Raw genomic sequence first — 24,340 nt, 5'->3', positions numbered from 1 at the left:
GGTTTAGTGGTCAAGCTAAAAGTACAAGGGAAGTTGTCCCTAAGAGTACTTTTGCAAAGACCAATGTGACTAAGACTTCTAAGAAGTCTAATAATGTCACAAAGTAGGTCACAAGGGAGGTCATCTCTAGAGTTGACTTAGTAAAGGTGACTAAGGCTCCAAAAAGGCCAAACAAAGTCACAAATAAGGTTACAAGGGGAGTTAGCCCTATAAGTGACCTAGTGGAAGTGACCAAGGCTTCTAAGAAACCTAGAAAGGTCCTTAGTAAGGTATCTATGGAAGTCATCCCTAGTAAGTACCTAGAGCATCCAAGGAGCACCAATAGGTTTTGGGTTCCTACGAGCATATTCTCTACACCCTAGATAAGTTAGAGAGTGTCAACTCCAATTGGAAAGGTAGTTAACCCAACCTTTGTAAAGTTGACACTTGAGAGCATTTTCAAGGTTATTGTTAACCTTTGAAAATGAAAAGGATTATTAAGTGTACTCTTTAAGAAGAGTAAATTGTGTCAAAATTTGAGGATTTGAGTTTAACCTAAATTGACACAAATATGAAAATACAAGGAATACAAGTTGGGATCTTGGTCTCCTTTTGATGGGTTAAGGGAGATTTTTAACCTTAATCCAAAGTAATCACTATTTGGAAGAACAAAGTATGTCAAATCTTAAGGAATTGAAATACATGTAAATTGGCACACTTGAAAAGGATTAGAAATGGCTAGTTGAGATCTTAGCATGTTCTTAAAGGATTAAGAGCAAAATTAAGTCTCAATCTAAATGTTTGATCCTTAAAGAGAGTAATATGTGCCAAACAAATATTTGAGGATTGAATTCTTAATTTCAATTGGCACAAATAGAAATGGATAAAAGAAATGCCAAGTTGGGTTTTGACATTCTTTCAAGAGATAAGCAATCTAGACTTAATTTTAAGGTTTTAGCTAAGGTTTAAGGATACTTAGATTATCTAGGTATATTTTATTTATGCTAAAATACCATGATTGATTGCATATTATATGTCATGACATCATGTGTTGCATTCATTTTATTATGAAAAATATAAAAATATCATGTCATGTCATACATACATCATGTAGCTATAGTATGCTTTGCTTTTGAAAATTGTTTATTTTAATGTATGCCATTAATCATCATGTAGTATGTCAATTTCCTTATAATTAAGCACAAAAGACATTTATTATGTATGGAAGTGCCCCAACAAGAGGGATCATATCAAGTGACATCTTAGATGGATGATCATGATTTTTACAATGCCTAAATAGAGATGCATGATCCCTTAATTTAGGGCAAGACCAAATATACATCTCACAAAGAACTATAAGGTAACTTGTATGTGTTTTAATACATGTTAGATACAAGTGAGATGTTAAGATGATGAACTAAACTCAAGATGTTGATCTAGTGCATCTTGTTGAGTTTTAGGTTTATCAAAACACATAGTTATGTGTCTTCCAATCATTGGGAAAGCTAATGTACAAGTCATGTGCATTGAACCCAAAGAACGTGGTTGGATATTGGTTTTGAAGAAGATTTCAAAATACTTTTAAAAAACCTTGGTGAAGACTATCTTTTGATAGTAACCATCATTGGAAAGTTAGACACAAACTAGGAGAAAACATTGAAGTTTTCAAGAGTTTTCAAATTTGTGTCAATCTTTGAAAATAGGAAGTATTTTCATAGAAAATTATTTTTCCCTGATAAAGTATACTAAATAATGTCTACATGAGTTTTCATGATGAAAACAAGTATGGATTGGTTAAGAAAAATCAAAGTGAAGTTTCGGTTGAGGTTTAGTTTCATTATTGAATTTTGAACCTCAAAACTTCGAGTTTTGATTTTCCTAATTATTTAGAAATCCCAAGTCATTGTTGGTGCAATGATAGAAGTTTGACCATATTTTTAGAGGGAGTTACTATTTGAAAACATAAAAATCTTTTCAAAGACTAAAAGGAGGTCAAGTGTTAAGGTAGCACATGATATTGGTATGAGAGGTGTTACCAAGAACAAGGGAGAATTATCCAAGGCCAATAAGAAGGAATATACTAGGGTAGCATATAATTATAGCAAGGATAAGGTGTCCAAGATTAGGACAAGAAAAAATTAACTAAAGACAAGGTGTCTAAGGTTAAGAAGGAGAGTTTTGTAGGCCAAGTGTCACCTGAAGTGCACCGAAGTGGCCTAGTCATAGTAAATGAGTCACCTAGGGAGGTGGCTAAGATTAAGAGCTCAAGGGGGAGCTCAAAGAGTCTTTGGGGCATATGGTAAATGATCTTAAGTGAACCAAGATGTGCTAAAGGGATTAGAGATGGATTTGAGTCTCTATTATACTTGGTTGGCACAATTGGGTTGAGTTTCATGCATGAAAATATGACATTGGGGTTATATTATATGAAAATTAGTTTTTGATGTATAGATGCCATATAAACCAATGCTAGGGGTGCATTGTGGGTTGGTATGGGCAAATACATCAAGAGGAAGCCAAAACTAGGACTTTAGGTCAATGTTCAATTGAACCATTTAGCTAGTTTTGGATTTTGTGTCAATCTTAGAATTGGTGATAGATACATTTTGTAATATATTTTTCCCAGGTAGATAAGGGTTCAATAGACCTCTCCACAAAATTTGGGAATTTTTGGAGTTCTAGGGAATTTCTGGTGCATTTCTGAAGTTGGCCTGAAAATACTGATTTTTGCAGAAATAGGGTGCCAGTCGACTGGTGCAGATACTAGTCGACTGGTAACAGTATTTTTGAGCACAGAATGTTTCTGTAAGCTCATTTTGTCGATACCAGTCGACTGGTAACAATAGATTTCGACCACAGAATGCTTCTGTAAGGTTCTGTCGAAGGGGGCAGTCGACTGGTACCTAGTTCAGTCAACTGACACCAGCCTAAAAATGTTTTTTAACATTGTTCTTGACCGTGTCAACTTGTTTAAATGTATGAGATCCATGGGGGATAAATACATGAGTTTAGGGTCAATTTGGATGACATGTTTTCAACAATTGGGATATTGTTGGAGCTCTTTTTGATGTATGGCAAAGGGGGAGAAGTCTAGGTTTAAGTGAGAAACCTATACACCTTTGCAAGAAATCCTAACTCGAGGAAGAACTTAGGTGAAGGGGGAGCGATTGTTTAGGCAAAGGGGGAGAAGTTTACCTTTGTGAGAAATCCTAGCTCAAGGGGGAGCTTAGGTGAAGGGGGAGCCTAGAGATATAGGTTCCATTATTTATGCATGAGTTGATTTGCATATTTATTTGCATATGTATTGCATTTATGTTTCCCTAACTTAAACAGGTTGTCAAACATCAAAAAGGGGGAGATTGTTGGAGCAATCTAGGTGCCCTAAGTTTTGATGTTTGGGAAAAGGTTTAAGTTAGGTTTATTGTTGTATTTGATATGCATTGGGAGTGTGCAGGTTACAGGTACAACAAGGAAAGTCCAAGGGTGAGCCTTGGCGGTGTAAGTCCAAGCATGTAGTCTTGGCAACGTAAGTCCAAGTGTGATCTTAGCAAAGGAGGAAAGTCCAAGGATGAGTCTTGGCGGTGTAAGTCCAAGCATGTAGTCTTGGCAACGTAAGTCCAAGTGTGACTTGGCAATGGATGAAGTCCCGGAGGTGCGACCTCTTGGCAAAGGAAGACCCGACAATAATGACAAGGCCGATGGAAGCTCCAGAAGGCAAGACGTGAAGGATGGGGAGACATCCGAGGGACGCAAGGCTGATGGAGGAGGCTAGAAGGCTAGGTCTAGGTTAGTCGGGCGAGAACGAGTGCTGAGTGAATGTACTCGAGGTAAAATCCTAGAATTAGGGTTTATTGTAGCAGTACTGTAGCGTTACTGTAGCGGTACTGTAGCAGTCGATTGGTGACTGTAGCAGTCGACTGGTAACGGGCAAATCAGCTTACTGATTTGTTCCAATCTCTATAAGAAGGAGCTTGGGATGGCCGGCCAAGGTGACGAAATTAGACTTGGTTAAAGCCTAATTAGTAGTCACCAAAGTGCTCAAGGATCTCTTGTGTCCAAGTGTTCTTGGTTGAAGTTGTGGTGAGGTTTCTCCACCCACAAGGAGCGGTTTGAGCTAGCCGGAGTTTCCGGGGACTAATCCACCGACGGATTGAGGGATCGTCCACCTTACGGACAGCCGTGGAGTAGGAGCATCATCTCCGAACCACGTTACATCGACGTGCATTGGTTTGCTTGTTCTTTTCTTTATCTTTAGCTTTCGTATTCGTAATTTGTATTGTATTATTCCGCTTGCGCACTAACGAATACGTAAGAAGCTATCGATTTGGGTGAGACGCTATTCACCCCCCTCTAGCGGCACATCGGTCCCAACAGTAAGCTCCCGAGCGGAGCTTCTCCACGATCCTGAACGGTCCAGCCCACGGAGCCTCCAGCTTGCTGACGTCACCAACCGGTTTCACCTTCTTCCATACTAGGTCGCTGACCTGAAAGGATCGGGGAATCACTCGTCGGTTGTAGCTTTGCCTCATTCTTTACCGATAGGCCGTCAGCTGAGCGGCCGCTTTGGCGCTCATCTCATCCACCAAATCAAGCTCTAGTTGTCTTCGCTCGGCGTTGTCCGTGTCGTACTGCTACACCCGGTCAGATTCTATTCCGACTTCGACGGGAACGACTGCCTCGCCCCTATACACCAAGTGGAAAGGCGTGACACTCATTCCCTCCTTTGGCGTCATTCGGATTGCCCACAATATACCTGGGAGCGCGTCCACCCAACTGCCTCCGACGTGGTCGAGTCAGACTCGGAGAATCTGCAGGATCTCCCGATTGACTACTTCGGTTTGCCCATTGCTCTGAGGATAAGCCACTGAGGTGAAATTCTGCTGGATGTCGTATCCTTCGCACCACTCTTTGAGATGTTGTCCAACAAATTGTCTTCTGTTGTTTGAGATGAGCTGGCACGGGATGCCGAATCGACAAATAAGGTGCTACTAGATGAACTTTTTGATCATCTGTTCGGTGATCCTGGCCAATGGCTCAACCTCTACCCACTTGGAGAAGTAATCAACGATAACGAGTAAAAACTTCCGTTGACCAGTTGCCATGGGGAAAGGGCCCACTATGTCCAGGCCCCACTGGTCGAACAGGTAGGATACCACAGATGTCTTCATTTCTTCCGTCAGACGGTGTGAGAGATTATGGTACTTTTGGCAGGACAGACAAGTGGATATGGTCCGAGTGGCGTCCTCCTGCATGATCGGCCAAAAGTATCCAGCCAGCAAAATCTTCCTTGCTAGCGAACGACCACCCGGATGTCCCCCACAGGAGCCTTGGTGTACCACATGCAGTATGTATTCGATGTCTTCGGCCCAACGCATTTGAGAAGCGGTCGGGAGAAAGCTTTCTTATACATCTGGTCTCCAATTAATGTTAATCTGCTCGCTCGCCTTCTCAGCAGGTGAGCCTCCCCCCGATCAGAAGGCGTAGCTCCCGCTCGCAGAAACTTTATCAGCGCCACTCTCCAGTCACTGGGAAAGGTGAGTCCCTCTATCCGGTCGATATGGGCCACAAGGGACACATGATCGATCGGCTGCTGATTGATGACTGGGTATATGGAGCTGGCTAGTTTCGCCAATTCATCCGCCGCTTGATTCTCCGCTCGGGGAACCTTCTTTATAACCACCTCTTGGAAATTGGCTCTCAACTTTTGGAAGGCCTCGGCGTAGAGCCTGAGCCAAGCGCTATTGATCTCGAACGTTCCAGAGAGCTGCTGGGCGGCTAACTGTGAGTCCGAATGAATTAGAACTTTGATGGCGCCTATGTGCCGAGCAGTTTGCAGCCTAGCTATGAGAGCCTCGTACTCGGCCTCATTGTTAGTTGCTCGGTAGTCCAGCCGAATAGACAGCTGCATCCGCTCCTCTTTGGGAGAGATAAGTAGTATTCCCACCCCACTCCCTTGCTGGGTGGAAGACCCATCCACGTACACCTTCCAGGTGACTTCAGGCTGGGGGTCTTGCACTTCGATGACGAAGTTTGCCAGAGATTGTGCCTTTATGGCTGTCCGGGGCTGATATTGAATATTAAACTCACTGAGCTCTGTGGTCCACTTGATCATCCGCCCTGATGCTTCTGGATTGAGGAGGATCCTGCTCAACGGGCTATTGGTCATTACTATGATGGTATGCGCGAGAAAATACGAACGGAGCCTCCGAGCGGCGAGCACCAGTGCAAAGGTGAGTTTCTCGAGACCAGTGTAGCGAGATTCAGCGTCTTTTAATATATGAAGTATACAGGTTGTTCCTCGCTGTCCAACCTTACAAGGGCCGAGCCGACCGTGTGATCGGTCAAGGATAAGTAAATTTTGAGGGGTTCACCAGTTATTGGCTTGGCTAGCACTGGTAAGGAGTTAAGATAGGCTTTGAGCTCCTCGAACGCCCGATCGCACTCCTCGTCCCATTGGAACTTCGTGGCTCGGCGCAGGATCTTGAAAAACGGTAGGCTCTGGTCGACAGACTTTGAAATGAACTTTGATAAAGTTTTTATCCGGTCGGTAAGACGCTGTGCTTCCCTCAGGTTTCTTGGTGGTAGCATATCTTGTAGCGCTTTCACCTTACTGGGATTAGCCTCAATGCCCCGCTTGGTCACAATGTACCCCAGGAGATGTCCGCTCTTGGCGCCGAACAGATATTTTTGGGGGTTGAGTTTGATTCCGTACGTCCGGAGCGTATGGCAGGTCTCCTTTATATCTGCACAGAGATCGGCAACTCGGAGTGATTTAATCAATATATCGTCTACATATACCTCCATATTGCGCCCGATCTGCCACCTGAATACTTTGTTTATAAGATGCTGGTAAGTGGCCCCAGCGTTCTTTAAGTCGAACGGCATCACGTTGTAGCAGTAGGTGTCATCCGCTGTGATGAAGCTAACTTTCTCCTGATCCTCGCGGGCGAGCGACACCTGGTGGTATCCCTGGTATGTATCCAACATACATATTAGTTTGCACCCTGCGTTTGAATCTACCATCTGATCGATTATGGACAGAGGATAAAAGTCCTTCAGGCATGCTTTGTTCAGGTCCTGAAAGTCGATGCAGACTCTCCATTTGTTGTTTGGCTCGGAAACAAGCACTACGTTCATGAGCCAGCTCGGGAATTGCACCTCGCGAATGTAGCCGGCCTCCAGGAGCTTCTCAACCTCCGCTCGGATTATTTGATTATGTTCGGCACTGAAGTCTTTCTTTCGTTGCTTTACTGGCCGGGCGTCTGGTCGGACGTGGAGTTCGTGCTGAGCTACGCTTGGGGAAATGCCGGGCAATTCGTGCGTCGACCATGCGAAGACATCGTGATTTTGTTGAAGGCATTTGATGAGCTCTTTCCTCTGTTCTCCATCCAGGTTAGATGCTATGAAGGTGGTGGCCTCCGGTCGGCAAGGATGAACCTGATCCTCCTCATTTTCCTCATAAACTAAAGTGGGAGGTTTCTCGGTTATAGCGTTTACCTCGATCCGGGGTGTCTTTCGTGTGGATTTGGCTTAAGAGCGGACCATTTCCACGTAGCAGTGTCGAGCTGCTAGCTGATCTCCTCGGACCTCTCCTACCTGGTCCTCGATGGGGAATTTTATTTTTTGACAGAAAGTCGAGACGACCGTCCGAAACTCGTTGAGGGTTGGACGTCCCATTATCACGTTGTAGGCGGAGGGGGTGTCTACCACGATAAAGTTAGTGGCCCGCGTCCTCCGGAGTGGCTCTTCTCCGAGCGATATGGCTAGTCTGGTCTGTCCGACCGGCAGTACCTCGTTTCCTGTGAACTCATACAGTGGGGTTGTCATGGGCAACAGCTCGGCTCTGTCGATCTGGAGTTGGTCGAATGTCTTCTTGAAGGTGATGTTGACCGAGTTGCATGTATCAATAAATATGTGGTGAATAGTATAATTGGCTATTACCGCTTTGATGATGAGAGCGTCGTCATGCGGTACTTCGACTCCCTCGAGGTCCCTTGGACCAAACCTAATCTCGGGCCCGCTCGCCTTCTCTTCGTTGCAGCCCACTGTGTGGATGCTTAGCTGTCGAACATGTGACTTTCGGGCCCGGTTAGAGTCCCCACCGGTGGGCCCTCCTGCTATAATATTGATCTCCCCCGAGCGACGTTGCTTTTATTTTCTTCCTCCAGTGCGGATGGTCTAGCTCGCTCGTGAGAGGTCCGGGGCTGATCACCATGATGTGGTCGCTCGGATGATCACCTAACTTCTTGTCGCCCAGTGTCCCGGTGCCGATGGCGCTGGTTGGGCGAGGGCGATCGACGACGATAGTTTCTTGGCGTCAGCGAGACAACTGGGGCGAACCCTCGACAATCGCGGGTGTTGTGGCTGGTTGACCGGTGTAGGGAACAAAACATGAGAGTCCATACCTTTCCACTTGCCTTCGGTCGTTCGGATGTTACATGATGAACGACGCGTGGTCTAGCTTCTTGATATGGTCTCATTCCCTCGGCTCGAGGCCCTCTCGGTGGTTGACCGGCCGACTACCTTCGCTCGATTGGCGCTGGTGGGTCAGTAGGCATCTCTTTCCTTCTGGCCGACTGGGTTTCCTCCACGTTGATGTACTTACTTGCCTTTTTTAGCATATGATCGTAATCGCGGGGCGGTTTCTGGATGAGCGAACGGAAGAAATCCCCATCGGTTAGTCCTTGGGTAAAGGCGTGCATCATGGTCTCGGACGAAACTGCCGAGATATCCATGGGCGCCTGGTTGAATCGTTGGATGTAGACTCGGAGAGTCTCTCTAGGCCCTTGTTTCATGGAGAATAGGCTGACGCTCATCTTCTGATAACGCCGACTACTTGCGAAGTGGTAGAGGAACGCCGTTCGGAAGTCCTTAAAACTCTGAATCAATCTGTCCGGCAACCTCTGGAACCATCGTTGCGCCGAGTCGGACAGGGTGGTGAGGAAGACTCGACACTTAACTCTGTCGGTGTATTGATGGAGAGTAGCGGTGTTATCGAATTTACCGAGATGGTCGTCCAGGTCAGTTGCACCACTGTATTCCCCAATCGCCAGGGGAGCATAGTGCTTTGGGAGCCGATCCTGCAGAATCGCCTCTGAGAACTAGCGATTGATCCGCTCGGGAGAAGAATCGATCTGCGGCGCCTTGCCCTTCTTGATGTCCCGCGCGGGCGCTTCATCAGCTGACGATCCTTGGTTGGCCTGCACGAGTTCGTAGGGAGTATGGAATAGGGCTCGATGGAAGGGAATTGGCATAGGTGGTGCATCTCTTGGAGTGCCGGTCTGCCCTCTGTTCTGCGCCCATGTAGAAAATTGTTCCAGTCGATCTTCCAATGTCGCTCGGCTACCAGATGCCGAGGTGGCCTGCTGCACTAGCCGTTCGACTTGTGCCCTCTGCTGCTGCTCCACTATTTTGCCGCTCACGCCTGGACGAGCGCGTCGAGCTCCTCTGGAGAGAGCGTCACGATATGTGAGCGTCCAGCTTCCTCCATCTTCTCGACTCGGATTCAGGTGTGTTCCCACAGACGACGCCAATTTGATCATGTCCGAGTGCTGAGACGATGGCCGCTGGGGACGTGGCACTCCCTGATGGCTTCACATAAGCTTCGGGATGGCGTAGACCTCCGTCAAGAACCTGCAAGCACAAAACTGAGCTGGGAAGGGGTTCCCGGCGGCGAGAAATCGAAGCAGAGTAACGAGAACTGTAGCTACAGTGGTGAATAGAGCCTACCTCCGTTGAAGTCTGGGGGCTCTTATATAGGGCTCCCTGAAGGTGCATGCACGTTTACCAAGATGTGTGCGCTTCTCAAAGCATACCTGTAATGAGTGTATCAGAAAAGCGTGTCTAACGCCATACTTTAACAGACCGGGCATATCCCTAACGTGATAGTGGAGGCTTCCACCGTACGATTCTATGTCTGACCATGCCGCCAACCATGTCGCTTGTCGGTGACACCTGCCTTAAGGAAGATATCCCCTCCTGCTCAACTGGTCGTTTACAAGACTGAGCGGGGGGTCCGCTCGGCTGCGCGCCCACACTGCTGAGGGAGTGACCGAGCCGAGTGGGAGGCCCGCTCGTCCCCTAGTGCTTCATCTTGCTCTCGCCTCGCCACGCGTAGTCGAGCCATGTCCACCGTCTGGTCGAGCAGGGACTCCGCTCCGCCTCTAAGTGTCGGAAACCCAGCGTTGCGCTGGGGTGTTGCATCGTCGTCCGGGCAGTACACCGACTGCTCGACCGAGCCGGGGATGGTGGCCGTGCTGACTCTGACCCCCACGCGTCATTGGCTCCTCTACCATCCGAGTCCCACTTTACCCCTGGATCAGAGGTAAATTACATAAACTAGCTTACCAAATGAAACAAGAAACTCAATCATGGCATGCATTGTGAAATCGAAAGAAAATTTCAATGAAGTTTTACCTGCAATTGTTTGATGAATCTGGATGTGAGGTCAAGGCATTCCTCGATCTTCCTAACTTCCTTGAGTCATTCCTTTTCATCAACGCAGCGATTGCGATGCATAGCTCGTAAGATCTAGTTCAGTTTTGGATCACAGCAGAAATCAGCAAAAAAAAAAAGAATGCATAGTACACTGCCGATCATGTAATGAAGAGTGAATTGGAAGGACGATCTTGGCTAGGAGGAGAGCTTGATGTATCAGCAATGGAGATCCAATGAATCTGAGAGCCATTTAGATAGCAATAGAAATCAAAAAAGAAAGTGCGGAGGATCAAAGATCTGGTGAGGGCGAGTTACTCTGACGACGAGAGAGGGATCCTTACATTGTAGGAGAGTGGCGGCATTGACGAATTTACCGCCGACCTATCACCTTCTAGCGGACCTTGAATCGTTTGTCTCTCTTTCCTCCCTTCTCACTCGATTCCAACGGTTGCTTAAACACTGAGGACCGTAGCAATGAGATCAGTTTCTGGAGCATTCCAGAGAGAGCCGCGGGCTTTCAAATTGAAATCCTGCAAGGGCGGTATAGTTATGCACAATCGTGAAGCTTTCAAATGTCAACTCCAGTAGCCAATCGACCATCACCACGTGGCTCATCAAAGCATTCCAATTAGGACATCCACAGTGGTTAGAACCCATTGGAAACTCCTTCATTGTTATGTATACGTCACATCAAAAGTTAAAAACATTATACCTCTTTTCACTATCAAAAAAACCTCTCAACAATTTTTTCATGGATCTCATACTTTTCATTATATATAATTTTCATTTCTCCTTCATATTTTACATTATACACCATTAAATTTTGAATAACATTAATAATTAAAAAATATATAAATATTACGGTACATCAAATAAAAAGACATAAATTATAATAATATATAAAAATAAACATAAACTTATTTACACCAAGCCATGTTTCTGTGTGTTGTAGTAATCAACTATACGTTTCCAAAAAGCTTGATCCTTTTGATCATTACTAATGATTGCAGCAGTGCTTATAGTTGCCCATGATTTCGCAAGGACCACATCTTCATCGAGAGACCAAAATCTTAGTTTCGATTCATTTTCCTCCAGCTCAACTTCACGCTCTTATTGTGATGAGTGTGGTGGCAACAGAGTTGCTAGAGTAGATAATGATGTTAGAGATTCTTTGTCGCTGATAGATGGATCAATAGTTGTCTTTCTTGATTCATTCGAAAGTATGACAGGTGATTGAGTAGGAGAAAATACGTAAGGATAAAACATCCCAAGTTGGCTACCCATTGCTGATCAATCTTGAGATGGATACATACCAAATGGAGCTGGGGCGGCGCTACTTGGATTCCATGTCTGCAAAAAGTTTTGAGAACTTTGGGAATTTGGGAAATTTGGAGAATATTGTGGAACATATGAAATATTTTGAACATTTAGAGAATATTGTGTGTGAGAGAAAATATGAGGCTATTGGATATTTCGAGGAGTACGAGTATTTTGAGAAGATGTATTTGTTGGTGCAACCTTAGGTCAAGGTTGACCCGACTCGAGTTGACTTGACTCGAGTTGTATTTTGATGTTTGACTTGGGAAGATTGTTGATGCAACCTTAGGTCAAGATTGACCTAGTTGAGTTGCATGATGATGTTTGACACTCGTGGAAGAGTTGTATTCTTGATGTGAGACAAGAATAGATGGTTGGGAGATTATTGGTGCAACCCTAGGTCAAGGTTGACCTGGTTGACCTGAAAAGTCCAAGTATGGAGACTTGGCAAACGGAAAAGTCCAAGCAGGGAGCTTGGCACGCGAAAAGTCCAAGTATGGAGACTTGGCATCGAAAAGTCCAAGCACGGAGACTTGGCACGGGAAAAGTCCAAGGTTGGCGCGCGGAAAGTCCAAGTATGGAGACTTGGCGGGGAAAAGTCCAAGAGATACTTGACGAGAAAGTCCAGTGAGTGAAGCCGAGCAGTGGAGTCCTGGTGAGTGAAGCCAGGCGGTTGGAGAAAGTCCCGGTGAGTGAAGCAGAGGGAAAGACCTAGTGAGTGAAGCTGGGCGGTGGAAATCCTGGAAGTGAGGCGGTGAAAATCCTAGTGAGTGAAGCTAGGTGAAAGGGAAAGTCCCGGTGAGTGAAGCGGTGAAAGTCCCGTGAGTGAAGCCGGTGGGAAAGTCCTAACGGGATGTTAGGCGGTTGGAAATCCTGGTGAGTGTGGAAAGTCCCGTAAGTGAAGCCGAGCAGGAAAATCCAGATGGATCGGGGATGATCGGACATCCGGTGTTGAGGAAAGTCCAAGTAGGTCAAAGGGATTGACCGGACACTTGGCGGGAGTTCTAGCAGTCAAGGGAGTGACCGGATGCTAGGGATGAAGTACCAATAGGTCAAGGTTGACCGGATATTGGTTTGGAAGTCTTGGGACTTGGTTTGGGCCAAACTTGCTCGGATCGGTCACCGACCGATCGGATGTTGTTGCTCGATCGGTCCGTGACCGATCGATATCGAAGTTTCATCGATCGGTCCGTGACCGATCGCCAGAGGCAAGAGAGGCAGCCGATCGGTCCACGCATCGATCAGGTCCCGATCGGTGCGGGACCGATCAGAGACGGCGTCACCGAGAAAGCAGGGTTGGGATCGGTGCGTGGACCGATCCGGTATCGGTCCGCACCGATCGTAACCCGCATGAAGGTGGGCGCTCGTGAAGAAAGCCGATCGGTCCGGGACCGATCGAATAGGTCTGATCGGTCCCCGGCCGATTCAGTACTAGCCGCGCCGCAACGCCAGATTTCTTCTGTGTTTTCTTCGCTTTCTTGCGGTATAAATGAGGGCTACGGGACTTGGTGAAAGCTCTCCCCTCGCTTCTTCCTTCGGAAGTTCTCTCTGCTCAAGCTTCGCTTCGGTGCTCAGAGCTTTCTTGAGCTCAACCGCTGAAGCTTCGTGAGCTTCCCCGACAGTGTTTTTCTTCGACTGGCTTGCTGTTGCATCTGTCCGTGAAGTTGCTACTTCATCCGGGACCCCAGTCGACGAGAAGGCGAGTTAGTGTTTGTACATTGTTCTTATCTTTCTACTTGTATTCCTTGTATTCTATCTTGTTGTTGCAAGTTATTGTGGCGAGGTTTCTCCACCCACAAGGAGTATATTGTATTAGCCGGTTCTCCGGGGACTCATCCACCGACGGATTGACCGGACTCGTCCACCTTACGGACACGCCGAGGAGTAGGAGCCCTAATCTCCGAACCTCGTTACATCCTTGCGTTGAGGTTTGTTTTTCTTCTCCTTAGTTTCTTTCTTGTATTTCCGCTGCGACTAACCTAATCGTAGGAAGAAACGCGAAAGATTTGGGGCGGCTATTCACACCCCCCTCTCTAGCCGAGTACAAAGGATCCTAACAAGTGGTATCAGAGCGAGGCCGCTCTTCGACGGATCAACACCCGGGGGAGCACGGGCTAGAGATGGATCTCTATGGAGAAGACATCACCATTCAACCCTTCTACGAGTCTCACGACAACTTCACATATTGGAAGGTAAGGATGATGTATTTTCTTAGAACTAATATGTTAAATTGGTTTTGTGTACAAGAAGGGTTTTCCCCTCCGATGGATGAGGAAGGAAAACCTATCAAGAAGAAGGAGTGGACGAAAGAGCAAATCCGACAATCCGAAATCAATGACGAGGTAACAAAAATTATTGAATTTGCTTTACCTAATAATGTTTTGTGCAAGATAGATAGGTACAACAATGCCAAGGAGTTGTGGAACAACTTGGACAAACTCCATGAGGAGAGCTCCACTTCAAGCCATGAAGAGGAGCCTAGTGAGTCAAGTAGCTCACATCATGGAAGAAGCGAATTGGGAGTTGAGGGCTACTCAACATCCAAGGAAGAAGAGGAGGAGAGTTCTTCTTCAAGTTCCGAGCAAGAAGAGGGAGCTTCTACCTCCGGGAGGGATGAAGAAGAGAGCTCGCATCCACCCTCAACCCTAGGTAACTCAAGCAATTTAAGTTCAATTAAATTACATATTATGTGCTTTGAGTGTAGGGAACATGGACATTACAAGAGTAAGTGTCCAAAGAGGGTAAGAAAGACTCCACCGGCGCCAAAGGTCAAGGAAGCCGGAGTCCCGAAACGCAAGGGCAAGGAACACATCGTGTGCTTCCAATGCAAGCAAAGGGGACACTATAGGAGCCATTGTCCGAGGGGGAGGCAACCTCACAAGGGCAAGAGACCGGGCACATCGATAGGGGGAGCTAGGGCAAACCCTAAGGTAACCTCTAAGGTTCATTTTTGCAATTCTAATAAAATGCATGCTAGGAATTTTATTGCACTTGTCGATAATGACAAGCATGATAACCTTAGAAATCAATACATGTGCTTAGGTGCTAAACATGTCAACCTAGATAGGGATACTACTAGGAATGCTAACCCTAGGATTAACACTTCTAAGGTTAAGGAAAACCAAGGTAGAAACCCTAAATCAACTAGACACATGCCTAGGAATATCTCAAGAGAAAATGACAAATTAAAACTTGAGGTATTAGAGAGGGAAAATCAAGTCTTGAGGTCAAGACTTGATAATTTAGAAAAGGCTCTTAAAAACATGGAGAAGCCATCTCTAGGGTTTAAGAGTCAAAAACCCAAGTCCAAGGACAAGAAAGGTTTGAGTCACAAACCTAAGCCCCAAATGGTCAAGCCCACATATCATAATGTTCCATTTGATTATGGAACAAGACCTAGGGCTAGGAAGACCATTACCAAGGTTACAAGGGGAGTCACCCCTATAGTTGACCTTGATGAGACCCAAATGACCAAGGCTTCAAAGCCTAAGAGGGTCATTAGGAGGGTTGCTAGGGAAGTTATCCCTAGTGAATATTTAGTGAACCCAATGAGCTCTAATAGGTATTGGGTTCCTAGGAGCATCTTCTCTATCCCATAGATGGGTTAGAGAGTGTCAACTCCAATTAGAAGGGTAGTTAACCCAACTTTGAGGAAATTGACACTCAAGGAGCATTTTCAAGGTTTTTGGGAACCTTTGAAAATGAAATGGAATAATCTTTATCATTCACTCCTTGGAAGAGTAAGTTGTGCCAAAGTAAGAATATATTAATCTTACTTTAAATTGACACAATTTGGAAAAACCTAGAGAAATATCGAATTGGGATTTTGATATTTTCTTAGGTCCGGGCCTTAACTTAGAAGTGCTACTCTTGTAAAATCTTAAATGGTATAAATCAAACAAGAGATCAAGAAATGCCAATTTGGGTTTTGACATTTTCTTGGAGCACTTTGGGCAATCTAGGGTTAGATTTTAAGTTAGCAAAGTGGTTAAGGATACTTAGATAGGTAATCTAGGTATATTTATCTATGCTAACTTACCATGATTGGTTGCCATATGGCATGCCATGACATCATATTTATCTTATTATCATTTGAAATGTCATGATAATGCTTAGGTTATCTATATGTCATGTGTTAGTTTAGTTTCAAACTTTATGCCATGACATCATGACATTGGCACATGTTTTCATTTATGATACCATTTTATGCCATGTCATCATCTCTTGCATTAATAATCAATTGAATTGATTTAAGGACAAACATATAATTTGATATTGAGATCAAATTGGTGTTTAGAAAATGCATGAGAACTTAGCCTAAGTTGACCTTAACCCATATCTCACATCAAAATTGACTTGGATGTGTTTGATACACTTTAGATGTGTGTGAGATATTAGGATCATGAGTTAGGATCAAGGTGCATAGGTTTTGTACCTAGATGAGCCTAATTCAAGAAAATAGGGATCATAGGAAAGCTTGTGTACAAGTCATGTACATTTAGCCCTAAGATTATGGTCCTAAATTCAAATGGTTTTAAAAGCATTTTAAAATTGATTTGAAAAACCTTGATGAAGCTTTCCTAGTGATAGCATTCTTCATTGAGCAAGATGATACAAAGATGACTTAACTTTGAACTATTTCAAAGTTTTGAATTTTGTATCAAGATTTGAAAATGGAAACTATTTTCATAGAAAACTATTTTCCATGATAATGTATGTTATGAGGAATGTATCCTCAAAATTTCACAATTTTGAATTTTCGGAATTTATTAGGGTTTCAATTTCGGGAGAAGAAAATCGAAATCCTGTGATCATGGTTCTGGATCGGTCCGGACCGATCCAGGGAGGGCTGGATCGGACACTGGACCGTCCCTGGATCGATCCGGTGACCGATCCAGATCTGAAATCAGAGATGTCTTGAAATTCGACTGCATGTCTGAAATTTCGACTGACAGTTGGTTTTTAGATTTATAAAGGTTTGAAACTCTCCAAGACATTGTTGGTGCAATGGTCAAGGGGGAGTTGGCTTTTAGGGGGAGTTTTTACTCCTTGAGGATTAGTGATATGGGATTATCATTAAGTGGATTGTTGAGCTTAGTATCAAAGGGAAAATAAGAGTTTCAATGAAAGGTATGGGACTTTCATTAGGAAGAAACTCTTGACCTTGATACTCTCCTTTTCTTTTGATGTGTGTCAAAAGGGAGAGTGTTCATTGGAGAATTATTAGAGAACCCAAGTTAGGTTATCGGTTTAACCTAAGCTAGGGAAAGAATGTCAAGGAATGTTCGAGGAAGAACATTGGAATACCTTTTGATGTGTGTCAAAAAGGGGGAGAATTATTGGAGAACCCAAGTTAGGTTATCGGGTTAACCTAAGGGGAAAATGTCCAGAGAATGTTCAAGGAAAGAACATTGGACATTGGAAGATGGTTGGAAAACCTAAGTTAGGTTATCGGGTTAACCTAACTTGATTATGATTTTGTCAAACATCAAAAAGGGGGAGATTGTTGGTGCAACCTTAGGTCAAGGTTGACCCGACTCGAGTTGACTTGACTCGAGTTGTATTTTGATGTTTGACTTGGGAAGATTGTTGATGCAACCTTAGGTCAAGATTGACCTAGTTGAGTTGCATGATGATGTTTGACACTCGTGGAAGAGTTGTATTCTTGATGTGAGACAAGAATAGATGGTTGGGAGATTATTGGTGCAACCCTAGGTCAAGGTTGACCTGGTTGACCTGAAAAGTCCAAGTATGGAGACTTGGCAAACGGAAAAGTCCAAGCAGGGAGCTTGGCACGCGAAAAGTCCAAGTATGGAGACTTGGGAAAAGTCCAAGCACGGAGACTTGGCAGGGAAAAGTCCAAGCGGGAGCTGGCACGCGGAAAGTCCAAGTATGGAGACTTGGCACGGGAAAGTCCAAACAGGAGTTTGCAGGAGAAAGTCCCGTGAGTGAAGCCGGGCGTTGGAAAGTCCCGTGAGTGAAGCCAGGCGGTTGGAGAAAGTCCTGGTGAGTGAAGCCAGGCAGGGAAAGACCTAGTGAGTGAAGCTGGGCGGTGGAAATCTTGAGTGAGGCGGTGAAAATCCTAGTGAGTGAAGCTAGGTGAAAGGAAAGTCCCGTGAGTGAAGCCGGTGAAAGTCCCGGTGAGTGAAGCCAGGCGGTGGGAAAGTCCTAACTGGATGTTAGGCGTTTGGAAATCTGGTGAGTGAAGCCGGAAAGTCCAGTGAAGCCAGGCAAGGGAAAATCCAGATGGATCAAGGATGATCGGACATCCGGTGTTGAGAAAGTCCAAGTAGGTCAAAGGATTGACCGGACACTTGGCGAGGGAGTTCTAGCAGTCAAGGGAGTGACCGATGCTAGGGATGAAGTACCAATAGGTCAAGGTTGACGGATATTGGTTGGAAGTCTTGGGACTTGGTTTGGGCCAAACCCTGGATCGGTCACCGACCGATCCGGTGATCTGTTGCTCGATCGGTCGGTGACCGATCGATATCGGTCAAGCTCTGTTCGATTCGATCGGTGACCGATCGCCAGCAACAGAGGCAAGAGAGGCAGCCGATCGGTCCACGGACCGATCAGGTATGTCTGGTCTGGGGACCGATCAGAGACGATGTCACCGAGAAAGCAAGGGTTGGGATCGGTCGTGGACCGATCCGGAGTGCCTGTTCGGTCCATGGGGTACAACACCGAACGGTGCTCACTCGACACATTCCTGAACAGAGTGGAGGAAAATTGATCGATTGACCTGAGGTCCGAACGATTCTGACCGCGGATCAGGGAAATTGTTATTTACCGACTGCTGTGCGTCTCTCTCCTTCTTCCTTCTGGAAGTTCTCTCCTGCCTGAAGCTTCTGCTTCTTCTGGTGCTCCGAGCTTTGCTGAGCTCAACCGCTGCTGAAGCTTCGCGTGAGCTTCCCCGACAGTGTTTTTCTTCGACTGGCTTGCTGTTGCATCTGTCCGTGAAGTTGCTACTTCATCCGGGACCCCAGTCGACGAGAAGGCGAGTTAGTGTTTGTACATTGTTCTTATCTTTCTACTTGTATTCCTTGTATTCTATCTTGTTGTTGCAAGTTATTGTGGCGAGGTTTCTCCACCCACAAGGAGTATATTGTATTAGCCGGTTCTCCGGGGACTCATCCACCGACGGATTGACCGGACTCGTCCACCTTACGGACACGCCGAGGAGTAGGAGCCCTAATCTCCGAACCTCGTTACATCCTTGCGTTGAGGTTTGTTTTTCTTCTCCTTAGTTTCTTTCTTGTATTTCCGCTGCGACTAACCTAATCGTAGGAAGAAACGCGAAAGATTTGGGGCGGCTATTCACACCCCCCTCTCTAGCCGAGTACAAAGGATCCTAACAGTATTTCCTTCCGTATTTGAAGAATTCAAAAGATTCATAAAGGAAGTATTGAGATTTTCATCCATCTCGAATACAAATAGGGAATGAAAAGAAAGAAATGAGTTGAGAGCAAAGATGATAATGGAATGAATGAAATAGATATCATATTTATAAATTTTTTTATATATTAAAAAATTAAATGAAAGTTCAACGGCTAATTTTTAACCGTTGTTCAACGACATACTACAACTAATACATTAACGGTTGTTCTCTTTTTACTTTTTTTTTTTTACAATTATTAAAAAAAATAATATATAAAAAAATAAAAACACTATGGGAGAGAAGTTTTTCCCTACTGTCACATCACAGTAAGAACTCTGAAAGAACTCCCACCTTGGATGCTCTTAAGATTTGGGAGCTCCCATTGTGACCCCCTCCAACTAGAGCTTCCTTCAACTATGGGAGGGAATTCTTTGATTTTAACGAATGAGAGAGCGGCCCCTTAGTTCGTTTTTTTTAATATTATTTTTTCTCCATTTTTGTTTTAAAAAATAAAAATAATAATATATTAAAAAAAGTAGTGCGGACTATGGAAAGAAATTGTTGAGAATTTATTTTAATAAAGAGATATATAAAATTTTTTATTTTAATGTGACAGGGATATAATAACAAAAGGAGTTCACTCAACTCCAACCACTGTGGATGCTTTTACGAGTTACCGGTTCCGTGACGTGGAGTCGAAAAGTTGGAACGTGCTACTTGCAGTCCTGGTCACAAAAGTGCTCGGCGTTGTAGAATTTGGATGCAGTTCGGAAAAAACCGCACCGCCCCCTTTTTTCTCCGCCGTCGCACCGCCCTCCCGCAGAAAGTAATGAATACGACAACCAAAAAGTTGCCGTTCTCCAGATGGAAATGTGCGTTCCACGTCCTATTTGAACAGCCTTACTCGTTTCCAACAATCGGAACCACCGGTCGCTGAGGTGGACGACCGCCATTGGTTTTATTCGGAAGCACAATTGGAGCGAATCCGTATGTACGTAAGACGCCCATGTTTTTGATTTGCGAGTGGTTCGATACGACCAATAGCGAACACTAAATAGTTTGTTTTAAGCTCTTTACATTTTGTAATCCTACAAGTTTTTCCTCACTATATTCCTATTTGGCGTCTCGATGATACAGCGGATCTAATCTCGATTTTCACCGACCTTGGGGATTTCGATTTGTTCTTTTCTTTCTCTTTTTTTTTCTAAACACAAATCGTTTTTTTTTGCAGTATTATTTAAGCAAAACCCTGCATTTCTCATCCATCCATCTTTCTCTACGCAAATCGTTCGTCAAGGGTAAAGCTTTTGCCTCATTCTTCCTCGATTTCTTCTCGATTGTTTGTTTTTATCCAGTCGTTGGATCTTAGCTTTAGCTTGTTTCTTTGGTCCGGTGAGTATTTGTTGTTTTCAGTAAGTGATGAAAGAGGCGACTAATTCTTATGGAGATAATATAATTGGCTCAGATGATTGCGGATTGATACCAAGTATCCAAGGCTTTGAAGCTACACACTGAAATTGTGATCCCGAAAATAATCTAGTTCAGTTAACAGTGGAAACAGGGCGGATACTAAGCAGATAAATGTTTTCATTTCGGCGGATCTTTTGTTTACTATCTTCATCTTTTTGTTTATAGTCCATGTTATATTGTATTTGTTTGTAGGAATTCATTAATTTAGAATGCATGTTGTTTCTCAGCAATTAACTAGCAAACTCTCGTCGTCGCCAACAAAATTTTAAGGAAAGGATCATCCTTCAGAGTCCAATGGAGAAACGAGCTTCTATTTGTAGGATGCCATAGGAAGACAAATAAGATTGCATTTTTTACATTGTGTTTAAACTCAATGAGTTTTGTTTTTTGCTATGCTTGTTGTTAAATGTATCTAGCCTTAACCACTTATTTTTGTTTATTGTCTCCCAATATTTCATCAAAAGTTGTTTGCTTTCATGATTCTTAAATATTGCTCTAATCTAGGTAAAATCTAAGACCAAATTATTTTGCCTTTTTATATTTAGGTGGGTGTCTTTTCTCATGAAAGATTTCTGGACTATGTTTATATTACTTCCTCTTATTGATGCATTTTAAGAGGCTATAACCGATTTTTTCCATTAGTGCCTATTCCTTTTTGATCATATGCTCAGCCTAATAATTTGTATTTTCTCTTGGGCACACAACTAGATTTAATCTAAACAATGGCTGATGTTGAGGACATTCAACCGCTTGTCTGCGATAATGGAACAGGAATGGTGAAGGTGAGGATGGTTTGCATCCCAACACATAGTTATCATTCACATGGAAAATCATCTAAAAGGGATTTTGGTAATTTTCATTTCAATAGGCTGGCTTTGCTGGAGATGATGCTCCTAGGGCTGTTTTCCCTAGTATTGTTGGCCGTCCTCGTCATACTGGTGTAATGGTTGGGATGGGGCAGAAAGATGCGTATGTAGGAGATGAGGCTCAATCAAAAAGAGGTATTTTGACATTGAAATATCCTATTGAGCATGGAATTGTTAGCAATTGGGATGACATGGAGAAGATCTGGCATCATACCTTCTACAATGAGCTTCGTGTCGCTCCAGAAGAACATCCAATTCTTCTCACTGAGGCCCCTCTTAATCCCAAAGCGAACAGAGAGAAAATGACACAAATCATGTTTGAAACTTTTGATGTCCCCGCCATGTATGTTGCTATTCAAGCTGTCCTCTCCCTTTATGCTAGCGGGCGTACCACAGGTAATTTTGCCCTAAGCTTTGTGCAAGACTTTGGACATAAAGATGTGTCTCTTTTATGATTTATATACTATTTAGCATAACTTCTTCATAATAAACTCGTGTGCCTTCTTACATTATGCACGAATCTATTCATAAGCACTAGGATGCAATGCAGAAGGAGATTTACAGCAAGGAACCTGTGCTCAAAGAATGGAAAGGGATATTAGAGATTTTTATTATATACTCTCGCGATGAGATAAAATCCAATTTTGGCAACTAAAACTTAGCCAATTTAATTTCCAACTCCTGATTTTCCTTATCGTTTTATGTTGCAAGACCATGATATTTGATTTACTTTTTGCCACTTGAAAGTCTCAGTGAGTGTAAGCTATTTTCATTCGATAGATTTTGTACATATTGTTTTATTGTTCTTTTCGGTGTCCGTAACATGACAGTTATAACAGTCAGAAGTATTTTGCATAAGCTTTCAATGTTGCTTTCCAATAGCATTCTATCTATATTGAAGTTGTTATTGCTCAACTTCCTAAAGGGAGAAATGCTAAAGATGGTTACCATTAACCCGATTTTGAATTTTTGTTTATATCAACAGAAGTTATCTATTAGTAACAACATGTTGTAAATATGGACAAGTTGTTAGGAGAATTAAATGTGATATTTTCTCTCCTCAGGTATCGTATTGGATTCCGGAGATGGTGTTAGTCATACAGTGCCAATCTACGAGGGATATGCCCTTCCACATGCTATCCTTCGTCTTGACCTTGCTGGAAGAGACCTGACAGATTGCCTCATGAAGATTCTCACAGAGAGAGGATACTCCTTCACAACTAGTGCTGAGCGAGAAATTGTCCGTGACATCAAGGAGAAGCTTGCGTATGTGGCACTCGACTATGAGCAAGAACTTGAGACTGCTAAGACAAGTTCAGCAGTTGAGAAGACCTATGAACTGCCTGATGGGCAGGTCATCACCATCGGGGCAGAGCGCTTCCGATGCCCGGAGGTGCTCTTCCAGCCTTCACTTATCGGTATGGAATCCGCAGGCATTCATGAAACTACATATCAGTCCATCATGAAGTGTGATGTAGATATACGACGAGATTTGTACGGGAATGTTGTTCTAAGTGGCGGGTCGACAATGTTCCCTGGCATAGCGGATAGGATGAACAAGGAGATCACTGCATTGGCCCCCAACAGCATGAAGATAAAGGTTGTGGCTCCACCTGAAAGGAAGTATAGCGTTTGGATTGGAGGGTCTATCTTGGCTTCTTTGAGCACATTCCAACAGGTGAGCAAGCCTGAAATTGCCATAGTTTTCTTTTCCTGCCATCTTTACCGAAATTTTATGAGTGTTTTTGCTCGATTGCAGATGTGGATATCGAAAGCAGAATACGAAGAATCGGGTCCTGCGATTGTCCATCGGAAGTGTTTTTAGATGCTTTGCCTTTTTTGATTATACATTATGATGTGTTCTCAGGAAGATGATAGCTGTTTGTTCTGGATTGTTTTGTTTTTCTTTCGTAAGGGTTGTTGATGGTTTCCTTGTTGCGTCAGACTGTTGGGATATATGTATAATTTAGGTATGCTTAATTGAAAGTGAAATGTGTTTTAATAATACGAAGAGTTGTTTTTTTTTTGTTTTAATTTGACTCTTAATTTGGTGGTTAAGTGTAACGACCCGGCCCCTCGGGCGGTTCAATTGGTGGTCCTTTATGTCGTCGATCGATGATTCTCGACTGGCCAGTGAATTTTTGTCTTTTTCAGGATTCGAACTCTAGACCTCCAGGTTAAGTACTAGAGTTTATGAATCCTGGTAGCTAAGTGAGTGCCAGTTTATGAATCCTGGTAGTCAAGTGAGCAGTGCTAACTTGGCTATAAGGATTTATAAACTCTAGTACTTAGTTTGGAGGTCTAGAGTTCGAATCTTGGGGAAGGTAAAAATCCACTGACTAAAGGTGGGAAGACCTAGGGATCGCCAAGAGACTACCAAATGAACCGCTAATTGGACCGTCCAAAAGACTGAGGGATCGGGGGACCGGGTCAATTTTTCAATCTCTCCATCTCTTCCTGTAGCGGAAATTATTGATTTCTCATATTAACATTCAACTTCTGTTGTTAAGAACATTTATGAATGGGAAAACAACTACCCTAAAAATCAATTAAATAATAATTTAAATAATCTCAAAATTTTAATTCTATGAAAATAATCTACAAAAATAAATAAAATACTAAATTCCTTCAAAACCTCCTAAAAACTTTAAAAGATACTTTTTTTTTTTATCTAAAATTAAGTCGTTATTTTTTTTTATCTAAAATTAAGTCGTTACCTCATAATACATATAATTTTCTAAAGGAGTTTCCATTTGTAACTCAAAACAAATCAAAAGTTATAACACTTCAGCAAACTCTATTGTTCTCAATTAAATACTATATAAAGTGAAGTGCAAGAAACTGATGCATTTGCATTTTTTAAACAATTAATTAAAAAAGTCTAAATAATTGA

The 24,340-nt window shown here is 43.7% G+C and overlaps 2 protein-coding genes across 4 annotated transcripts; one reads left to right on the top strand and one right to left on the bottom strand.

Moving 5' to 3' along the window:
- Nucleotides 1-5,269: 5,269 nt before the first annotated feature.
- On the bottom strand, nt 5,270-6,864 carry LOC122044241. Its single transcript, XM_042604762.1, has 2 exons — nt 6,351-6,864; nt 5,270-6,246 (listed from the first exon to the last, which is right to left on the bottom strand). Exons 1-2 carry the CDS (start codon nt 6,862-6,864, stop codon nt 5,270-5,272), a joined length of 1,491 nt encoding a protein of 496 aa, XP_042460696.1.
- A 13,219-nt stretch (nt 6,865-20,083) lies between these two features.
- On the top strand, nt 20,084-23,454 carry LOC122043198 (actin-2-like). 3 transcript variants are annotated; one of them, XM_042603709.1, is made up of 5 exons: nt 20,084-20,102; nt 21,290-21,363; nt 21,450-21,843; nt 22,512-23,125; nt 23,207-23,454. In XM_042603709.1, the coding sequence occupies exons 2-5, from the start codon at nt 21,304-21,306 to the stop codon at nt 23,270-23,272; spliced, it is 1,134 nt and encodes a 377-aa protein (XP_042459643.1). In that variant the 5' UTR covers nt 20,084-20,102; nt 21,290-21,303; the 3' UTR covers nt 23,273-23,454. The 3 variants fall into 3 exon arrangements, with proteins under 3 accessions (XP_042459643.1, XP_042459641.1, XP_042459642.1); XM_042603707.1 differs by lacking the exon at nt 20,084-20,102 and adding an exon at nt 20,254-20,409; XM_042603708.1 differs by lacking the exon at nt 20,084-20,102 and adding an exon at nt 20,356-20,503 and having other exon boundaries at nt 20,577-21,363.
- The last annotated feature ends 886 nt before the right edge of the window (nt 23,455-24,340 follow it).

The sequence above is a fragment of the Zingiber officinale genome, chromosome 2A, assembly GCF_018446385.1.
Source record: "Zingiber officinale cultivar Zhangliang chromosome 2A, Zo_v1.1, whole genome shotgun sequence".
Classification (NCBI taxonomy): Eukaryota; Viridiplantae; Streptophyta; class Magnoliopsida; order Zingiberales; family Zingiberaceae; genus Zingiber; species Zingiber officinale.
This window is presented reverse-complemented; position numbering and strand designations above follow the sequence as displayed.

Bases quoted from the DNA above. Each gene is read 5' to 3' on its own strand.
- LOC122044241 (XM_042604762.1), bottom strand. From the start codon at position 6,864: ATGCCGTTCGACTTAAAGAACGCTGGGGCCACTTACCAGCATCTTATA. The intron at 6,247-6,350 runs GTGAACCCCTCA...ATATATTAAAAG, and splicing joins GCTAGCCAAGCCAATAACTG to ACGCTGAATCTCGCTACACT.
- LOC122043198 (XM_042603709.1), top strand. From the start codon at position 21,304: ATGGCTGATGTTGAGGACATTCAACCGCTTGTCTGCGATAATGGAACA. The intron at 21,364-21,449 runs GTGAGGATGGTT...TCATTTCAATAG, and splicing joins ATGGAACAGGAATGGTGAAG to GCTGGCTTTGCTGGAGATGA. The intron at 21,844-22,511 runs GTAATTTTGCCC...TTCTCTCCTCAG, and splicing joins TGCTAGCGGGCGTACCACAG to GTATCGTATTGGATTCCGGA.